The 21,386-nt window shown below is 57.7% G+C and overlaps 1 protein-coding gene across 1 annotated transcript; it reads left to right on the plus strand.

Moving 5' to 3' along the window:
* Positions 1 to 11,446: 11,446 nt before the first annotated feature.
* LOC137446184 (uncharacterized) lies at positions 11,447 to 17,620 on the plus strand. The gene is made up of 4 exons (XM_068148571.1): positions 11,447 to 11,461; positions 12,843 to 13,799; positions 14,114 to 14,209; positions 15,014 to 17,620. The coding sequence occupies exons 1-4, from the start codon at positions 11,447 to 11,449 to the stop codon at positions 15,155 to 15,157; spliced, it is 1,212 nt and encodes a 403-aa protein (XP_068004672.1). The 3' UTR covers positions 15,158 to 17,620.
* Positions 17,621 to 21,386: the final 3,766 nt, after the last annotated feature.

The following is a 21,386-nucleotide window of genomic DNA, read 5'->3' on the forward strand; positions in this document are numbered from 1 at the left end:
ATTCCCCCTTCTGTCCCCAGCAGCAGCCCAAGGTCCCTGTAAGCAGGGCTGGGGAGGCTGCTTTAGGCAGCTAACAGGAACCAACCTTGCCTGGCCCTTAGGGGGCTGAGGTCAGTCCCTGGGCTCCTGAAGAGGTGGTGTTGCGCTGCTGCCAGGAGGGCCGGCCCGTAGGTGGGGCACGGGCCAGAGCCTGTGGCTCTCTGTGGGGCTTTTTGGGAGTGCTGCTGAGGCCTCACTCTGTCCTGTTGGCATCCTTTGTCAGGGTAGCCAGATCCTAGGCCTGATGTCTATCGTTAGCTCAATTGCAGAATTTCCTCGTCTGCTGTTCCTGTCCGTAAATTTTTGCCAGTGCTTCTGTAATAAAAAGGTTTTTATTTCTCCTGTAACTTGCAAGCTGGTGACCTCCTTAGGAGCACCACTGTGTTGTTCACAAAGTTCTTTGCTGTTGCAAAGCTGGGAGAAGTGTGAGGTTCAGCTGATGAAGTTTCTCTCTTTTAGAAGTGTCTGCTCAGCCGTCCTCTTCCTGGATCTCGGAGCTTTGTCTCTCCCTGTTTGCGGTGCCCCGACAAGGACTTGTGCCGACACATCCTCGGGAAGCTGAAACCACCAAAGGGTTTAATGGGTTTGAGACAAAATTCACCCAACTCATTCTGCGGTGGTGTACGGGAAAGAGTCGGTAGGGGAAGCCGCAGGACAGCCTGCAGCAAAGCTCAGGACTTGTTCCCTCGCCTCTGCCTTCTGCGCGTCTCCTCGTCGGCCGCCTGTAAGCGAGACGCTTCGCCAGCTGGCTTGTTTGAATTCAGTAAAGTTATGGCATGGAAGTTATCTGGTAGGAGTCGTTGCTAAACAGATGTAGTTGAAGCTTTGTATCTTCCGTTCTCTCTACTAGTTATTCTAATCTTGCCCTGTTGGTTTAGCCCGTCAGTTTTCATGTTCTCTTCATCTATTAGTAGCAGAAGAAAGGGCCCCTTGATTCCAGTATTTCTTGCTGTAGTTCAGAGGTAGAGTTGGCTTTCCCTCTGACCTTTTATACTTTTACTTTGTGTTAAGTGGAACCCAAAACTGAATAGGATACTTTGTGTAAAGCTTGAGCAGCCCTTAACTTTCGAATTATTATACTGCATGCACTACTGCTTTGCAACATTCACAGGACTGTGGTGGTGTCAGACAGTTCACTTGCATTTAGCTCCTCAGGGGCCAGGCCTTCCTTTGGGCTGATAGTCTTGGCCAAAGCTGCAATGTTCAGTCCTTGCTGTGAAAGGCAGGAGGTGCTGGCTGGGCAGTTTGCTTTATTTTGTGCCTTTCTGGGGGCGAATCAAAGGGAGTGGGGGGATTGTGGGTGGGCTGGTTCTGCCACGTGGGGCAGGGGGCTGCTGCAGCAGAGGAGCAGGTGAGCGAGGGCTGGGGGCCCCCCCCTAAAGTGCTGAAAATTCTCCGAGGGCACCACACTATCTTTAAAAGTGTAAGTACTGGGGTGAGGCGAGGCGGAGGCAAACCTCTGGTTTGCAGCTGGAGAGGGAGGGCTTGGAGTGACTGGTGCGTAAGAAAGCTTTGGAAACGACCCCTGTCTGCCCTCTCTGCTTCTAAAAGGCTTTTAGCATTGGAAAATAAAACCCACGTGGGGGCCCGGCTGCTGCCCACGCCCAGGGAGGTGCTCAGTGCTGCCACCCGGTGTGTAACGGCCGGCAGTGCAGCCGTGCCGTGGCGTGTGTCGCCCCGGGGGAGCTCAATGCTGCCACCCGGTGTGTACTGGCCGGCAGTGCAGCCGTGCCGCGGCGTGTGCCGCCCCGGGGGAGCTAATTTCTGCAGCCTAACTGCGCTGAATGCTCGAAAATTCTTAGGGGGAGAGCGGAGAGCTTGACTCGAGCGTCGCTATGGATCCGGCGCCTGCGCCCTAGCCCGGATCTGCTTCCCAGTCGCTTCCAGTTCTCTGCCAGTCCTTTGGTGGGGGGAAACTGTTGGGACCGGGAGGGCACCGGGAGGAGGCCATTACTGTGTAGTTTGGTAATACCGACGGCTGCAGCTGGTGCTGAGCTAAACAGAATGATCACAGAAGGCTTTTGCTCTGAAGCCAGAGCTGCCTGCTGGCGGAACGAACGTTTTTCTGACAGCTCTTGGAGGAACATTTCTGTACAGGTGTTCCCCAGGGCTCCTCAGCTGCTCAGAACTCAACGTGTTGTCTTGGAGGGGAATAAAACCCAATGGAAAGCTGAGAGTGAGGTGACAACGCAGGCACCGCCCCCCCAGCGTGTCACCGCCCCTCCCAGCGTGTCACCGCCCCCCCTCCAGCGTGTCACCGCCCCCCTCCAGCGTGTCACCGCCCCCCTCCAGCGTGTCACCGCCCCCCTCCAGCGTGTCACCGCCCCCCTCCAGCGTGTCACCACCCCCCTCCAGCGTGTCACCGCCCCCCTCCAGCGTGTCACCGCCCCCCAGCCTGAACCCCACCCCCCAGCATGGCACCGCCCTCAACAACATGGCGCCAGATGCTTTCAGGGTTGTGGCTGGTAGAGGTTGCAGCTCTTCTGCTGTGTCCCAGGTCAGTGCCAGTCTCTGCTGCTTTGTGGGGTTTCTCTATAGCAGCCGCTGGAGGTGCGCGGGGCTTGGGGGGGTGGCCACCGGCGGGGCAGCGCGGGGCTTTGGGGGGGGGGGGGGGGGGGGGGGGCGTGTCCGGGCTTGACCGGTGGGGCTCTGCGGGGGTGGTGGCTGCTGCCTCAACCGTACCCTGAGGCCCCGTGGGAGCTCAATGCTGCCACCCTGTGTGTAATGGCCGGCAGTGCAGCCGTGCCGCGGCGTGTGCTGCCCCGGGGGAGCTCAATGCTGCCACCCGGTGTGTAATGGCCGGCAGTGCAGCCGTACCGCGGCGTATAGCGCCCCGTGGGAGCTCAGTGCTCAACCCTGTGTGTAATGGCCGCAGTGCAGCCGTGCCGCGGCGTGTGCCGCCCCGTGGGAGCTAATTTCTGCAGCCTAACTGCGCCGAATGCTCGAAAATTCTTAAGGGAAGAGCGGAGAGCGGAGAGCTTGACTCGAGTGTCGCTATGGATCCGGCGCCTGCGCCCTAGCCCGGCTCTGCTCGCGCCAGGGGGGCAGCATCCCGGTGGTCGCTATGGATCCGGCGCCTGCGCCCTAGCCCGGCTCTGCTCGCGCCAGGGGGGCAGCGTCCCGGTGGTCGCTAATGATACGGCGCCTGCGCCGCAGCGGGTCCGGTCCCGCGCACGCGCCCTCCTCGCGGGCTGCCCACCGCTTTTCTGGCCGGGGGGGCAGGCGCCGCGCTGAGCAGCTTTGGAGCCGGAGCGGTCGCGGAGAGCCCTGATTCGGCGCCTGTTGCCGTTCTGTGCCCCAGGGTGCCTGCGAACCGCCGTCCTTTGGCGGGGCAAGGGGTCCTGGCGCATTCGGGGAGCTCGCAGTGCGGTTTCCGGTGTCGCTGCCGGCCCGGGACTCCCAGGTGTGTTCCTTCCGGCGTCTGAAGGTGGTCTGGGGCCATCGGCAGGGCTTTTGGGGGTGACGGAGGAGGTCTGGGGACACCTAAAATGGTCTGGGGATATGTAAAGTTTAGTGGGGCCATCTGAAAGGGTCAAGGGTCGTGGAGAGGCAGCTGGGCACCTCCGTCGGACCCTTTGGGAGGTCTCTGCAGGCTCCCGTGGGAGCTGGGGGTGTCTCGGGGTGGGTTTGGGTTTGGGTTTGTGCTGCAAACAGCGTTGATAATGACTTAGAGAAAGACACACAAGAGACTCAGTAAGTCTCTTGTATCGTGCTTCTATTCTGGCGCCTGACACAGGTAGGATCATTTCAAAAGAGCTGTGTGTCTTCAGAGAGGTTTGGGCAAACTTTTATACAAAAAGTTATCTGTCTATAATGACAGAGGTCCAGATGCTTCCTATCTATACAAAGCTTATCTATCTAAAAGAGCAGAAGCACACATATCATGCAGGTGTCCTTTATCGTATACAAAAGAGCATCTTGTCCAAGACTAACAGAAGTGAATCACTGACAAATCCTGTTATTCCTTCTCTATCCAAAGGCTGTCTGCCAACCCCTCTCCCCCTCCCTGCGTTCCAGCATTTCAGCTAACAAGCGGAAAATTCTTATCAACTCTGTGGTTCTGTTAATGAGACTTTTCTGTTCGTCAATTCCCCCCTTTCTCACAGCCGACAGTATATTCCTATACTATATCTTCTTAAGTCAAACTTTGGACCCAGGCTTTCTGAGCTCTCTTTCCCATGCTGACACTTGTGGAAGTTACTCTCAGATGTAGTCACCCAGTCTGATGGCCCCCAAGTCCAATTCAATGAGGCTTCCCCAAATAAAGGGGTCCTCATTTGGCCTCGAGGAAGTTCAGTGCATATCCAACAGTTAGAGAGATTAGTTTGCAAAGCCAATTCTTGCCTAACGTGTAAGTACATATTGCCTTCCCATCCCTCAATTTCCTTGCTGTGCTGCAAAGATTTTGAGAGGAATTTCTAGGTATTAACTACAGCCAGGGCAATCCTTCAAGTGCCCTAGGAATGCAGTGAAAACCTTTTGGGAATTGTTCCTGCTCTGTTACTCCTCAAGCTATGAGGAGCTCTTCAGGGCAGCTCCAAGGTTAGGTTTGGATTCTCCTGGAGTCGCACACAGAACGAGTCTCACGATTCCAGTGGTCTAATTTCATAGCTGCATTTTCTTCTCTCTGCCTAGGTGACAGGACGACCTCACTAATGAAGAGAGATAGCCTGAGCTCTGCAGGAACCTTGAACCCAAGCAGCCAGTGCCTTCTGTGAGTACAAGCTGTCCTTGTTCAACGTGGAGGTAGTTGAGAGCTGAAGCCAGACCACACCATAATTCCCTCAGCTTCCTCTTCTGCAGATTAAACAGTCCCAGTTCCTTCAGCCACTCCTCCTAAGGCTTGTTATCCAGACCCCTCACCAGCTTTGTGGCCCTTCTCTGGACTCACTCTCTCACAAGGGGTGTCCTGGGGAACACCACTTGTGGCCGGCCGGCCACCGGCTGGGTTTAACTCTGTTCCCCACCGCTCTTGGGGCCCAGCCATCCATCCTGTTCTGCTGTCCAGCAGTCCCTTTGAAAAAAAATCCATCTGAAAAAAGAAGTAGCAGAGAAGGAAAGCTGAAGCTGCAAAGACTGCAGTCCCCTCAGTTCTGGTTGTAGCCGGGTGGGGGTTGGTCTCTTCTCCCAGGCAAGCAGCACCAGAACAAGAGGACACAGTCTCAAGCTGTGCCAGGGGAGGTTTAGGCTGAATGTTAGGAAGAGGTTTACAGCTTGGCCAAAGACTCTTCTGATCCCTGTCTTCTGGTCATGACCAGCAGCGTGCACGGGTGGCCAAGAAGGCCACTGGCAACCTGGCCAGTATCAGGAACAGTGTGGCCAGCAGGAGCAGGGAGGTCATTCTGCCCCTGCACTTGGCACTGGTTAGGGCACACCTTGAGTCCCGTGTCCAGTTCTGGGCCCCTCCGTTTAAGCAAGACGTTGAGTTGCTGGAAGGTGTCCGGAGAAGGGCAACAAAGCTGGGGAGGGGTTTGGAGCACAGGCCTGTGAGGAGAGGCTGAGGGAGCTGGGGTTGCTTAGCCTGGAGAAGAGGAGGCTCAGGGGAGACCTTCTTGCTTTCTACGACTCCCTGAAGGGAGGTTGTAGCCAGGTGGGGGTTGGTCTCTTCTTCCAGGCAAGCAGCACCAGAACAAGAGGACACAGTCTCAAGCTGTGCCAGGGGAGGTTTAGGCTAGAGGTTAGGAAGAGGTTCTGCACAGAGAGAGTGATTGCCCATTGGAATGGGCTGCCCAGGGAGGTGTTGGAGTCACCATCTTTGGAGGTGTTCAGGAGGAGACTGGATAGGGTGCTTGGTTGCATGGTTTAGTTGATTAGGTGGTGTTGGATGATAGGTTGGACACGATGATCTTGAAGGTCTCTTCCAACCTGGTCCGGTCCATTCCATCCCATTCCAATCAACTAAACCATGGCACTGAGTGCCTCATCCAGTCTCTTTCTAAACACTTCCAGTGATGGCGACTCCACCACCTCCCTGGGCAGCACATTCCAAAGGCCAATCTCTCTTTCAACCTGCTCTATTCTATTCTATGAAGACCTTCTTCCTAACATCCTGGTTTAATTGGTGAGAGCAACAGACTTGGTTGCTGCCACCCGCTGCTAAGGGGTCTGAGTGGCCCCCAAATGGGGTTTGGAGGCAGGTAAAGGTTTCTTTTGGCGTGTGAAGGGGTTTTGTGGGCATCTAGAAGGGGTGTGGAGCCCCCTGAAAGGGTCTGGGATAGTGTCAGGGGGTTCTGGGCTGGTCTACCAGCGGGTCTGGGGACATTAGAAGCGTCTGGGGGTACCTAAAACGGAGCTGGGCGTATCAGATGGGGGCTTTGGGTGCCTCCAAAGGGGTTTTGTGGGCATCTAAGTTGGGGAATCTGGGGGGGTCCTGAAGGAGTTGGGGGGTTCTCCTCAAGCTATGAGCAGACACACAGACAGTTGTTAAGGGACTTTCTTTGATCATTCCAGGTCTGGTGTGCTGGGACTGGCAGGATCTTCCTGAGCTGTCCACGTACAGTTTCTGTCGACACTCTTCAGCTCGTACATCCGGTTTGCTGACAGAGGGTGTGGGGTTTGTGGGGCCCGGCAGCGAGAGTTTTCCAAAGAGGAGCTCTTCAGGGCAGCTCCAAGGTTAGGTTTGGATTCTCCTGGAGTCGCACACAGAACGACTCTCACGATTCCAGTGGTCTAATTTCATAGCTGCATTTTCTTCTCTCTGCCTAGGTGACAGGACGACCTCACTAATGAAGAGAGATAGCCTGAGCTCTGCAGGAACCTTGAACCCAAGCAGCCAGTGCCTTCTGTGAGTACAAGCTGTCCTTGCTCAACGTGGAACTAGTTGAGAGCTGAAGCCAGACCACACCATAATTCCCTCAGCTTCCTCTTCTGCAGATTAAACAGTCCCAGTTCCTTCAGCCACTCCTCCTAAGGCTTGTTATCCAGACCCCTCACCAGCTTTGTGGCCCTTCTCTGGACTCACTCTCTCACAAGGGGTGTCCTGGGGAACACCACTTGTGCCCGGCCGGCCACCGGCTGGGTTTAACTCTGTTCCCCACCGCTCTTGGGGCCCGGCCATCCATCCTGTTCTGCTGTCCAGCAGTCCCTTTGAAAAAAAATCCATCTGAAAAAAGAAGTAGCAGAGAAGGAAAGTTGAAGCTGCAAAGATTGCAGTCCCCTCAGTTCTTGTGGTACCCTCTGTGAGATCCTAAGCCACCTGAACTGAGCCGGTCAGGCAGCCAAGCTAGTGCAGCAGTGTCTTCTGGAGAGTTGATAGGAGCCAGTTCTGTGGGGTTTGTTGAAGTGACTGTCCAGTCGTTCTACATGAACAATTGTCTTAGTGCTAGCAAGCAGGAGGCTCTGAAGTGTGGTACTTTGAGAGCTCCATTCATACTTGCCTTTCAGGAGGAGCCAGCTCTTTCATTGAAGGATCTTCCTGAGGTGTCCAAGTACAATTTCCGTTGACACTTTTCAGCTCTTACATCCAGGTTGCTGACAGAGGATGTTGGGTTTGAGGGCCCTGGCAGCGACAGTTTTCCAAAGAGGAGCTCTAAGGCCAGCTGCAAGGTTAGGTTTGGATTCTCCTGGGGTGCCTGTGCTTGAAAGCCCCCCAGAGGCCGTGCAGAGTGGTGCTCGCAGTAGCTCTGTGCAAGTCTGCCATGGGCTCAGGAGGCCAGTATCTAGAGAGAGGGAGAGGGAAGGACAGAGACACTTCTAAGACAGTTTTAAAGAAATAATTATGAGAAGAGGCAAATTAATTCTGGGGACTCATGTGATATATCTGTTTAAGAGAAAAAAAAATGAAGGAGGTTTCTGACCATAACCAGGCTGACAAAGCACAGTAATGTGGTATCCTATGGGATTCAACTCCTCCTGCATTGCACAGGACACTTCAACAGCTGTCCTGACAAGCTCTAAGTAATGAACTTAATCCACCCTGTGCAAGCAATGGGGCAAAAGATTACAAAATCCATGTATGCAATTGAGATGTGTTACGTTGGGACGCCCAGGATACAGCTCATCAAGCTCTCCTAGTTTTTAGACGCAAGATGGAAGAAGGAAGGGGGAAGACAGAGCAGAAGGTCTATTTAAATATGAAACTCCTAGGCTGAAAGAAAAGAAAAACATTTTAAAGAGCACTCAGTGAGACTCTGTCACCAGCATAGCTAATCACAGAATCACTGAGTGTTAGGGGTTGGAAGGGACCCCAAAATAGCATCCAGTCCAACCCCTGTGCCAGTGCAGGATCACCTGGGGCAGGTTTTGAATGTCTCCAGAGACTCCACTAACTCTCTGGGCAGCCTGCTCCAGGGCTCTGGCACACACAGTGAAAAGGTTTTCCCTTCTGTTCCTGTGGAACTTCCTCCTTTTATTCGTCGGACACAGCGAAGCCGCTGGGTCGTGTTGCTGCGGCAAGGTGACCCACCCTGTAGTTCAGGGCCTGGGTCTCTGCCTTCATGGCAGCCTGTTCCCTTGGCACCCTGTCAGCTTAACAGCCCTGTACTCGGGGTCTGTGTGACGAGTTGTGGAGCCCTCCATCCCCCTTCTGTCCCCAGCAGCAGCCCAAGGTCCCTGTAAGCAGGGCTGGGGAGGCTGCTTTAGGCAGCTAACAGGAACCAACCTTGCCTGGCCCTTAGGGGGCTGAGGTCAGTCCCTGGGCTCCTGAAGAGGTGGTGTTGCGCTGCTGCCAGGAGGGCCGGCCCGTAGGTGGGGCACGGGCCAGAGCCTGTGGCTCTCTGTGGGGCTTTTTGGGAGTGCTGCTGAGGCCTCACTCTGTCCTGTTGGCATCCTTTGTCAGGGTAGCCAGATCCTAGGCCTGATGTCTATCGTTAGCTCAATTGCAGAATTTCCTCGTCTGCTGTTCCTGTCCGTAAATTTTTGCCAGTGCTTCTGTAATAAAAAGGTTTTTATTTCTCCTGTAACTTGCAAGCTGGTGACCTCCTTAGGAGCACCACTGTGTTGTTCACAAAGTTCTTTGCTGTTGCAAAGCTGGGAGAAGTGTGAGGTTCAGCTGATGAAGTTTCTCTCTTTAGAAGTGTCTGCTCAGCCGTCCTCTTCCTGGATCTCGGAGCTTTGTCTCTCCCTGTTTGCGGTGCCCCGACAAGGACTTGTGCCGACACATCCTCGGGAAGCTGAAACCACCAAAGGGTTTAATGGGTGAGAGCAAAGCTCAGCTGTGTGCTGAAGCTGCAAACCTTGCCCAGAAGGCTGTCCCCCGCTCGGGGTGATAAAAAGAACAGGAGCGTAGCCGCTCGGCTGTCTTTCCTTCTGTGATGCCACAGGGGGGGTGGGCGAGGATACAGCAGAGGAGCAGTGAGGGAGGGGTGAGGGCAGCCTCCCACAAAGGCTGCTTGCAGACCTGAAATGCCAAATGTTTGAAATGCCAGGATGTTCTTGGAGGGGAGGGAAAGCCCCGGGAAAGTGTAAGAGTGAGTGTGAGGTGTTCCAGCCGAGGAACAGCGGTGCTGCTTATTGAGAGATTGCAGAAGGGCAGTGATTTGTGTGCAGAAAGGCCTTGACGTGCCCCCCCCTCTGTTCTGTAGAAAGGCTTCTAGAGGAGAAAAGCACATCCTGAGCAGAGCCACGGGGGGGTGTGGGGTGTGGTTTGAAACAGAAATAGCAACTGTCTCTCAATTAAAACAGTGGATTGTCTTTCATGTGTGTGTGTGGTGTGCTGTTTTTTCATTGAATGGAAAAAGCTCTGCAGGGAGACCAGCTGATCTGCTCCCGAGGCACAGCAGCACCGGACCTGCTGAGCGTTGGGGGCCTGTTAAGGAGGGTCTGCTGTCATCTGAAGTGGGCTTGGGGGTATGAAAGGGGAATTTGGGGGCATGTGAAGGGTTCTGGGAGCATCTAGAGGTGTCTGGGGACCTCTGGAGGGGCTCCTGGGTCATGTCTGGAGGGTCACGGAGGAGTGGGGGGGTCTGTGCCTCAGTGTGGTTTCGGGGTCTCTGTGTCAGGTCCCCACAGCGTGTGGGTTGCTGTGTGGCATTGCTGGAGTCTCGGTGTCCCTAGCGCCCCTGACTCTTCTGCTCACTGCTCCCACCTTGTGGGCACGGCCAGGTACTGCTTGCTGTCGCCTGCTGCCAAGGGTGTGAGTGGCCTCTGAAGGGAGGCGCAGAGAGGTATTCTGGGGCGTCTAGAGGGGCTTTGTGGGCATCGAGAGGTGTCTGGCGGCCTCTGGAGGGTCTCCGGGGGGGTCTCTGGAGGGTCCTGAAGCAGCTGAGGGGGCGGGGAGTGGTGGTGTTGTGTTAGAGGTCTCTGGGGGGTTCCAGGGTTTGGGTCCCGCAAGATTGGGGTGGTCTCACTCCGGTATTGGGTGTCCTGCAGTCCCAGGACCCCCCAGCCACATCTCCCCCGGCATCTCAAGGCGAGCTGCGAGCACCTCAAGGGCCTTAGAGGGTGAGAAAGGAGGTCTGGGGGCATGTAGACGGAAGTGAGGGCATCAAGACGGCACCGCTCTCCCCGTGACAGCGCCTGCCCTTCCCAAGACGGCACCGCTCTCCCCGTGACAGCGCCTGCCCTTCCCAAGATGGCGTTGCCCTCTCTGTGACAGCGCCTGCCCTTCCCAAGATGGCGCCGCCCTCGCCCCGTCGGCTCCGACCTAGCCAGCGTAACTATCGTCCCCTCTGCTTTCTCCGCTCCGCATCAGCTCAGTGTAGACTCTGCTGCTCTCTGGAGTTGTTTTGTCCCTGCTGCAGCACTCTGCCACGGGTCTGGGGGTGGGCAGCAGCGAGGGGGGGGGGCAAGAAACACCAGCAGCGAGGGGGGGTGGGTGTCGATTTGCCGCGGTCGGGAGCAGTCTGCTCCCAGTTCACGAGCTGTTCTCCTGTCTCTCCCAGCTCTTGCAGGCTGACCCCAATGCCCCCAGACTCGCCCAGCGATCCCAGGGTGAACCCCGCAGCACCGAGATTCGCCCAGCGATCGTCACGTGATTAGGGGCCGCGCAAAGGAGGGGCGGGGAGCAGAGAAAGCGGCGGCGGCGCTGTGAGGGGATAGGAAAGGGAAAGGGTGGGAAGGGAGCTAGAGGGGAGGGGGAGCGGGGAAGACCGCGCAGGTTACGTCACTGGAGGCGGGGCTTGAGGAAGGCAATAGGATGGCTATGGGGGGCGGGGCTGGAGGACTGGAGGCGGGGCTAGAGGGCGGCAATAGAATGGCTAAGGGAGGGGGCCGGAACGAGAGGGCATCTGCGTCACAAGGGGGCGGGGTTTGAGTGAAATAGGATGGCTATGGAGGGGGCGGGGAAAGGGCTGAGGGAGGTTGCAGGAGGTGGGACTGGAGGACTGGAGGCGGGGCTGGAGGGCGACAATTGGATGGCTATAGGAGGGGGCGGGGCTGGAGGAGTGCAGCAGGATGGCTATGGGGGGGCGGGGAATAGCGCAGACTATGTCACGGGGGGCGTGGCCTGAGCAGCTGGGGCAGAGAGGCGATGGCTGCTGATTACGTCAGAGCAAGGGGGCGGAGCGCCCAGGCGGGAGGGGGGAGGAGGGCACCAGGGCTGCCCCGCGCGGTGATGTCAGAGAGTGGAGTGGGGCCGGCTGCGCCACGTGGGCCACGGGGAGCGCGGGAAAGGGAGAATGGGAGGGGAGAGGAGGAGGAGGGGAGGGAGGGAGAGGCTGGGGGGGGTCATTAGTGGCCACCGTAGCTCATTAGTGGCCACCCAAGCTCGATACTGGTCCAGACTCGTCCAGACTGGTCCAAACCAGTCCAAACCGGTCCAGACCGGTCCAAACCGGTCCAAGCCGGTCCAGACCGGTCCAAACCGGTCCAAGCCGGTCCAGACCGGTCCAAGCCGGTCCAGACCGGTCCAAGCCGGTCCAGACCGGTCTAGACCGGTCTAGACCGGTCCAAACCGGTCCAGACCGGTCCAAGCCGGTCCAGACCGGTCCAAACCGGTCCAAGCCGGTCCAGACCAGTCCAAGCCGGTCCAAGCCGATCCAGACCGGTCCAAGCCGGTCCAAACCGGTCCAAGCTGGTCCAGACCGGTCCAGACCGGTCCAGACCGGTCCAAGCCGGTCCAGACCGGTCTAGACCGGTCTAGACCGGTCCAAACCAGTCCAGACCGGTCCAGACCGGTCCAAGCCGGTCCAGACCGGTCCAAACCGGTCCAAGCCGGTCCAAACCGGTCCAAACCGGTCCAAACCGGTCCGGACCAATCCAAGCCGGTCCAGACCGGTCTAAACCGGTCCAAGCCGGTCCAAGCCGGTCCAGACCGGTCCAAACCGGTCCAGACCGGTCCAAACCGGAACAAACCGGTCCAGACCGGTCCAAACCGGTCCAAGCCGGTCCAAGCCGGTCCAGACTGGTCCAGACCGGTCCAAGCCGGTCTAGACCGGTCCAAACCGGTCCAAGCCGGTCCAGACCGGTCCAGACCGGTCCAAACCGGTCCAAACCGGTCCGGACCGGTCGAAACCGCTTGAAACTGGTCCAGACTGGTCCAAACCGGTCCAAAACACTCCAGACTGGTCCAAACCGGTCCAAACCAGTCTACAGTGGTCCAAACTGATCCATACTGTTCCAAACTGGTCCAAAACGGTCCAGACCGGTCCAGACTGGTCCAAACTGGTCCAGACTGGTCCAAACTGGTCCAAACCAGTCCAGACTGGTCCAAACCGGTCCAGACTGGTCTAGCCCTGGCTCCATACTGGTACATACTGGTACATACTGGTCCCCCCCTCTCTTCCTCTCCCCTCCCTTCCCCTTCCTTATTCCTTTCCCGCCCTCCCCTCCCCTTTTGCCGCCCACCCCTAACCCCTTTCCCGCCTTTGCGCTTTCCCCTCCCTCCTATTGGCCGCACCGCGCCAGAAGCTCCCTCCCCCTTTTAGCTTGGTGGGGGGAGGGGGCATGGCCAGCCACCCGCCTCCACTTCACTCCCTCCCTCCCTTATTTGGGGGGGGGGCGTGGCCAGCCCCCCACCTCGCTTCTTCACTGCCCTCCCTTTGTGGGTGTGGCCAGCCGCCCTCCTCCGTTTCACTCTCCCTCCCTTATTTGGGAGGGGGCGTGGCCAGCCAGTCCCATCGCAGTGCACTCCCAGTCCTTCCCATTCTCTCCCAGTTCCCTCCCATTCCCATTCCACTACACCCAGTTCCTCCCTGTCCTTTCCCACTCCCTTTCCATTACCCTTCCAGTGCCCTCCTAGTCCCTTCACTGTTCCCTACCAATTCCCTCCCAGTTTCCTCCCACTCCCTCCCAGTCCCCTCCAATTTCACTCAGGTCCTCCCAGTTCCCTCCAAGTCCCCTTCCAGTTTGACCCAGGCCCTTCCCAGTTCCTTCCCAGTCCCCTCCCATCCCTCCCATTCCCTACCACTGCCCTCCCTGTCAATCCCAGTCCACCCAAGCCCCTAACAGTCCATCCCAGTCCCTTTCATTCCCTTCCCAGTTCACTCAGTCCCATCCCAATCCCCTCCCTGTCCCTTCCCTGTCCCTTCCCAATCCCCTTACTGTCCCATCCCACTCCATCCCAGTCCCTGCCAGTCCCTCCCAGTCCATTCCCACTATGTCCCCTCCCTGTCCCTCCAAGTCCCCTACCATACTGTCCCACTCCCTTCCCAGTCCCCTCCCAGTCCCTCCCTGTTTATTCCTGTCCCTCCCAGTACCTCCCAATCCCTTCTAATCCTATCCCAGTATGGGAGGAGACCAGTAGGGACCAGGAGGCACTGGGAGACATACCTGGACCAGCTGGAGGCATTGCTGGAGCCCTGGGAGACAACTGGAAGCAGCAGGAACTCAACTGGGAGCACTGGGAACAACTGGGAGACAACTGGGAGAGCACTGTGAGCACTGTGAGTATCTCCACATAACCCCCAGTGCCCCCCTCAGCCCCTCCAGACCTCCCCAAAGTCTTTCCAGAGTCTCTGAGTTCTTCCCAGTGCCATTCAGAGCCCTTCCCAGTACCTCCCAGTTGACCCTTAGAATTTTCCCAGTGCCCCCTCACTCTCCCCCAGTAACCCTCCCTGCCCCAGATCCTTCCACAGCCTCCCAGTCCTTCCCAGTACTGTCCTGAGACCCTCCCAGTGCCTCCCAGTCCTTTCCCAGTCTGGGAGGAAGCTGGCAGGGGCTGAGAGGCACTGGGAAGGACTGGGAGCCATACCTGCAGCACCTGGAGTCAGTTCTGGAGCCCTGGGAGACAACTGGAAGCAGCAGGAACTCAACTGGGAGCACTGGGAGGAACTGGGAGAGCACTGGGAGCACTGTGAGTATCTCCTCATGACCCCCAGTGCCCCCGAGCTCCTCCAGACCCCCTCCAGAGTCATTCCACAGTCTCTGAGTTCTTCCCAGTGCCATTCAGAGCCCTTCCCAGTACCTCCCAGTTAACCCTTACAGTTCTCCAGCGCCCCCTCACTCCCCCCAGTAACCCTCCCCCCCCAGATCTTTTCACAGCCTCCCAGTACCTCCCAGTGCCCCCCCAGAGCCCTTAACAGCCTCCCTGTCCTTCACAGTACTGTCCTGAGCCCTTTCCAATTCCCTCCCTGATCCATCCCACTCTATCCCAGTCCCTTCCAACTCTTTTCCCTTCCCATTCCCTTCTTAGTTCCCTCCCAATCCCCTCCCACTGGCTCCCCACTCCCCTCCCAGTCCCGTCGCAGTGCACTCCCAGTCCTTCCCAGTCTCTCCCAGTTCCCTCCCATTCCCATCCCAGTACACCCAGTTCCTCCCTGTCCTTCCCCACTCCCATCCCAGTCTCTTCCCAGTGCCCCCCTAGTCCATCCCAGCCCCTCCCAGTTCCTCCCATTCCATCCCAGTCCCTTCACAGTCCCCAACCAGTCCCTTCCCCATCCCTTTCCAGTCCCCTCCCAGTTCTACCTGCACTACCTGGCAAGAGCCCTGGTGGACAATTGGAAGCAGTAGCATCCCCACTGGGAGACAACTGGGAAACAACTGGGAGCACTGGGAGCGTGACCCAGGAATTCCCAGTACCCCCCTCAGCCCCCCATTTCCCTCCCACAGCCCTTTACAGCCTCCCAGTCCATCCCATTTTCTCCTATACCTTTCCCAGTCTGGGAGGAGACTGGTAGGGGCTGGAAGTTTCTGGGAGAGTCTGGGAGCCATACCTGCAGCACCTGGAGTCAGACCTGGAGCCCTGGGAGACAACTGGAAGCAGCAGGAACCCAACTGGGACAAAAGTGGGAGACAGCTGTGAAAGTCCCCTCCCAGTCCCTGCCAGTCCCTCCCAGTCCATTCCCACTATGTCCCCTCCCTGTCCCTCCACGTCCCCTCCCACACTGTCCCACTCCCTTCCAGTCCCTCCCTGTTTATTCCTGTCCCTCCCAGTACCTCCCAATCCCTTCTAGTCCTATCCCAGTATGGGAGGAGACCAGTAGGGACCAGGAGGCACTGGGAGGCATACCTGGACCAGGTGGAGGCATTGCTGGAGCCTTGGGACACAACTGGAAGCAGCGGGAACCCAACTGGGAGCACTAGGGGTCCCTGGGAGGAACTGGGAGACAACTGGGAGAGCACTGGGAGTATCTCCCCATGACCCCCAGTGCCCCCCTGAGCCCCTCCAGACCGCCCCAAAGTCTTTCCACAGTCTGAGTTCTTCCCAGTGCCATTCAGAGCCCTTCCCAGTACCTCCCAGTTAACCCTTAGACTTCCCCAGTGCCCCCTCACTCCCCCCACAGTAACCCTCCCCTCCCAGAGTCCTTTCACAGCCTCCCAGTACTCCCCACTACCTCCCAGTACCTTCCAGTAACCCCCAGTGCCCCCCTGAGCCCTCCCAGTTCCACCGAGGAAGTCCTTCCACAGCCTCCCAGTGACCCTCTGTACCCCACTGAGCATCCCCAATTCCCCCCCAGAGTCCTTCCACAGTCTCCCAGTACCTCCCCACTACTGTCCTGAGCCCCTCCCAGTGCCTCCCAGTCCTTTCCCAGTCTGGGAGGAGGCTGGCAGGGGCTGAGAGGCACTGGGAGGGACTGGGAGGGACTGGGAGCCATACCTGCAGCACCTGGAGTCAGTTCTGGAGCCCTGGGATACAACTGGAAGGATCAGGAACCTAACTGGGAGCACTGGGAGGAACTGGGAGACAACTGGGAGAGCACTGGGAGCACTGTGAGTATCTCCCCATAACCCCCAGTGACCCCTTCACCCCCTGCAGACTGCCCCAAAGTCTCTCCACAGTCTCTGAGTTTTTCCCAGTGCCATTCAGAGCCCTTCCCAGTACCTCCCAGTTAACCGTTATAGTTCTCCAGTGCCCCCTCACTCCCCCCCAGTAACTCTCCACCCCCAGAGTCCTTCCACAGCCTCCCAGTACCTTCTAGTACTTCCCAGTAACCCCCAGTTCCTCCTAGTACCTCCCAGTCTCACATAATCAACCAGGTTTGAAGAGACCTCAGATCTCATCAATTCCCTCCTATGTCTGCATCCCTATCCCCTCCTCACAATTAAACCATGGCTCCAGGTGCCACATCCAGTTCTTTTTTGGAACACCTCCAGGGATGGGGACTCCACCACCTCCCTGGGCAGCACATTCCAATGGCCAATTCCTCTTTCTGGGATGAACTTTGTCCTCACCTCTAGCTTAAACCTTCCCTGGCACAGCCTGAGACTGTGTCCTCTTGTTCTGGTACTGGGTGCCTGGGTGAACAGACCAAACCCTACCTGGCTACAATCTGCCCTCAGGTAGTTGTAGAGAGCAAGAAGGTCTCCCCTGAGCCTCCTCTTCTCCAGGCTAAGCAACCCCAGCTCCCTCAGCCTTGCCTCACAGGGCTATGCTCCAGACCCCTCCCCAGCTTTGTTGCCCTTCTCTGGACACCTTCCAGCATCTCAACATCTTTCCTAAACTGAGGGGCCCAGGAACTGGACCCAGAACTCAAGGTGTGGCCTGACCAGTGCTGAGCACAGGGCAGAATGACCTCCCTGCTCCTGCTGGCCACACTGTTCCTGATGCAGGCCAGGATGTATTTGGCCTTCTTGGCCACTGCTGGCTCATGTTCAGCTGGTGTCAACCAGCACCCTCAGGTCCCTTTCAGCCTGGTTCCTCTCCAGCTAGTCTGACCCCAGCCTGTAGCAATGCCTGGGGTTGTTGTGGTAATGTGTAGAACCTGGCACTTGGATGTGTTCAATATCATGCCCTTGGACTCTGCCTGGAGGAAAGCAGAAAGTATGTATGGAAGGTTTCAGGACAGGAAAGAACGACAGGCTGCTGACGACGGAAGAACGGTCTGATGATAAAGAAGAGCTGACTGCAGTAAACAGCCTGAAGCGTGAGACAGAAGGACGCTCGCCTCCGTGCTGGAGAAGCTCAACCTGATATGGGATGAAGATAATAATGGAGAGCTGCATATCAAAGGAGAAAACTCAATTAGCAGCAGTGGTGCAAGAATGCCAGGGAATTGCTTAGCCTGCTTGATTTTTCCTACATACACTGCTTGTTCTGTACCACTAAACAATTCCTGCTTCACCAACCAGGGAGTCCATGCATGCTTTCCAAACTCTGCCCATCTGTCCAGCCTGTCAGGGTCCCTCTGCTGAGCTCTCCTACCTTCCAGCAGATCAACTCCTGCCCCCAGCTTGGTGTCATCTGCAAAGTTATTGATGATGGACTCGATCCCCTCATCCAGATCATCAATAAAGATATTGAACAGGATGGGACCCAGCACTGATCCCTGGGGGACACCACTAGTGCCCGGCTGCCAGCTGCATGTGGCACCATTCACCACCACTCTCTGGGCCCAGGACTCCAGCCAGTTCCTAACCCAGCACAGAGTGCTCCTGTCCAGGATGTGGGCTGTTCTGCTTGGCCAGGAGTTTGTTGTGGCAGACAGCGTCAAAGGCCTTGCTGAAGTCCGGGCAGACTACATCCACAGCCTTCCCCACACCTACCAGGCAGTCACCTGGGCATAGAAGGAGATCAGGTTGGTGAGGCAGGACCTGCCCCTCCCACCAAATCTTTGCTGGCTGGGCCTGAGCCCTTGCCCGTCCTGCAGGTTTGCTGTGATTGCCCCCAGGACGATCTGCTCCATAGTCTTGCCAGGCACTGAGGTCAGGCTTACAGGCCTGGAGTTCCCAGGTTCTTCCCTCCAGCCCTTCTCGTGAATGGCATCACACTGGCAGCTTCCAGCCACCTGGGACCTCTGTGGTCATGCAGGACTGGTGGCAAATGTTGGGCAGTGGCTTGGAGCTCATCTGCCAGAGCTCTCTGCCCTGGGATGGATCCCATCTGGTGCCATAGACTTGTGAGGGTCCCAGTGGTATCCCAGTCCCTCCCAGTTCTTTCCCAGTCTTTCTCAGTCACCCCTAGTCCTTCCAACTTCCATCCCAGTTCCTCCCGTTTCCTTCCCATTCCCTCCCATTCCCTTTGGAATTCCTCACAGTCCCTCCCATTCCTCTCCCGGTCCTTCCCAATCTCCTTCCAGTCCCTTCCCAGTCTCTCCCAGTCCCTTCTCAGTCCTGTCCCCATCCCCATCCCTCCCAATCCTCTCCCAGTCTCCTCCCAGTCACTCCCAGTCCCCTCCCAGTCTCTCCTAGTCCTTTCCCAGTTCCTCTCAATCCCTCCCAGTCTCCTTCTCATCTTGCAGCGTGGCAGATTTCCCGGAGTGGGAAAGCAGAGCCGCGCTCTCTTTGGTCAGTACAGTTTAGGTGGGAAGTGCTTCCACTGGCTCCATTGGTCCAGATCACCCCAGTTTGGGCTCTGTTTACTTTGGGGCCATTTGGGCCCATTTAGGGTCCTCTTTGGGACTTTTTTTCCCAGTTGTTCCCAGTCCCTTCCAGTTCCTTCGGAGCTCTCTCACAGTTCTCCCCAGTGCCTCCCACTTGAGCCTCCACTACCTCTTAGTCTCTACCAGTTTCCTCCCAGTTTTCTTTCAGTCTCTGACAGTTTCCTCCTCCTTCCCTCCCAGATTCCACCTCGTGCCCTCCCAGTCCCTCCCAGTTTCTTCCCAGTCGCTTCCAGTTCTCTGCCAGTCCTTTGGTGGGAGGAAACTGTTGGGACCGGGAGGGCACCGGGAGGAGGCCATTACTGTGTAGTTTGGTAATACTGACAGCTGCAGCTGGTGCTGAGCTAAACAGAATGATCACAGAAGGCTTTTGCTCTGAAGCCAGAGCTGCCTGCTGGCGGAACGAACGTTTTTCTGACAGCTCTTGGAGGAACATTTCTGTACAGGTGTTCCCCAGGGCTCCTCAGCTGCTCAGAACTCAACGTGTTGTCTTGGAGGGGAACAAAACCCATGGAAAGCTGAGCGTGAGGTGACAAAGCAGGCGCCGCCTCCCCCAGCGCGGCGCCGCCTCCCCCAGCGCGGCGCCGCCTCCCCCAGCGCGGCGCCGCCTCCCCCAGCGCGGCGCCGCCTCCCCCAGCGCGGCGCCGCCTCCCCCAGCGCGGCGCCGCCTCCCCCAGCGCGGCGCCGCCTCCCCCAGCGCGGCGCCGCCTCCCCCAGCGCGGCGCCGCCTCCCCCAGCGCGGCGCCGCCTCCCCCAGCGCGGCGCCGCCTCCCCCAGCGCGGCGCCGCCTCCCCCAGCGCGGCGCCGCCTCCCCCAGCGCGGCGCCGCCTCCCCCAGCGCGGCGCCGCCTCCCCCAGCGCGGCGCCGCCTCCCCCAGCGCGGCGCCGCCTCCCCCAGCGCGGCGCCGCCTCCCCCAGCGCGGCGCCGCCTCCCCCAGCGCGGCGCCGCCTCCCCCAGCGCGGCGCCGCCTCCCCCAGCGCGGCGCCGCCTCCCCCAGCGCGGCGCCGCCTCCCCCAGCGCGGCGCCGCCTCCCCCAGCGCGGCGCCGCCTCCCCCAGCGCGGCGCCGCCTCCCCCAGCGCGGCGCCGCCTCCCCCAGCGCGGCGCCGCCTCCCCCAGCGCGGCGCCGCCTCCCCCAGCGCGGCGCCGCCTCCCCCAGCGCGGCGCCGCCTCCCCCAGCGCGGCGCCGCCTCCCCCAGCGCGGCGCCGCCTCCCCCAGCGCGGCGCCGCCTCCCCCAGCGCGGCGCCGCCTCCCCCAGCGCGGCGCCGCCTCCCCCAGCGCGGCGCCGCCTCCCCCAGCGCGGCGCCGCCTCCCCCAGCGCGGCGCCGCCTCCCCCAGCGCGGCGCCGCCTCCCCCAGCGCGGCGCCGCCTCCCCCAGCGCGGCGCCGCCTCCCCCAGCGCGGCGCCGCCTCCCCCAGCGCGGCGCCGCCTCCCCCAGCGCGATAAAAAGCGGGGCAGCCCCTCAGCTGTCTCTCTTTCCTTCCATGATACCACATGGGGGTGGGTGCTGATGCAGGAGAGGAGCAGGTGAGTGAGGGGTGGGGGATGCTGCCCAAAAAAGCTGCCTGAATGCTCTCAGAGAGGATGAAAACCATGAAAAAAATGTGTTAGTGTGAGGTATTCCAGCAGAGAAAAAGCTGTGCTCTTAATCGAGAGATTGCAGAACAGTAGTAATGTGGATGCAAAAAGGCTTTGAAATGACTCTTATTTGCAAACTAAAAAACCCCACAAGACACACAAAACAAACATCACTGGTTTTATTTTTAGTTTCTTAATTTGAATGGGAAGTCAAGGGGAATATAGAGGCATGTGGGGCCCAATGGAAGGTCTCCTGTGGGTATTTTAGTTGGATGGTTAGGGTTAGTTGTGGTGGTGGGGGGAAAGCTTTGCAGTAGTGGCCTTTGTGGCGGGGGTCCAAATAACCCTAAATATCCAACTAATCCTTTGGGAGACTCTCCAGAGGCCCTCCTGATCCCTCTATGTGCCCCCAAATTCCCCTTTGATACCCCCAGGTGCACCTTAGGTGCCAACCGATCCCCTTAAGAGGGGTGGCAACACTGACCAGTTAGGGGCTTCTCTTGCCCCTGTGTGTGGGGAGCAGCTGAGTGGGGCCCTCTTTGAAGGTTTTTCCATTTGTATTGAAAACTAAGAAACAAAAAGAAAAAAACCCCAAAGAAACAAAGAAGGGCAACCCCCCCTCCCATGACAGACAAAAAGGAAGGTCTACTGTTTTTATGTGATACATGTTATATTTATGCTTTGAAACCCTGTTTTGCTCTCCCTAGAATAGAATTTGCTTTTACATTCCAGAAGCTCTCCTGTTTAAGTGGATGTAGAAGAATAGTATTATGTGGGAAGGTGTTTTGGGATAGCTTTGGAAGACTATGGGGAAGATTTGCCTTTGCTCGAGTTAGAGAAAGCTATGTTTTGCCTTTGACTCTGAGAGTAATGTAAACACTTTGGAACCGAAGGAGAGAAACTGGGCAGAGTTTGGTTGGACGTGTTAAAATAGTTTTGTTGTTATGACCTACTGTATGCCTTAATTACACGTATGCCAGTAGAAAATGCCCAACTGAGATGTGCCACGTGTGCCTTCTGATTAGACTATATAACTTTGCTGTATAATGTAATAAATGTCTTCAGCTGCTTACATCTGGTCCAGAAAGCACTGCTCGAAGTAACTAAAACATCAATACTACAACAAATGGTCACCCCG

Source organism: Melanerpes formicivorus, unplaced genomic scaffold (assembly GCF_026170545.1).
Source record: "Melanerpes formicivorus ecotype bairdi unplaced genomic scaffold, bMelFor1.0.p_v2 SCAF_16, whole genome shotgun sequence".
In the NCBI taxonomy this organism is placed as follows: domain Eukaryota; kingdom Metazoa; phylum Chordata; class Aves; order Piciformes; family Picidae; genus Melanerpes; species Melanerpes formicivorus.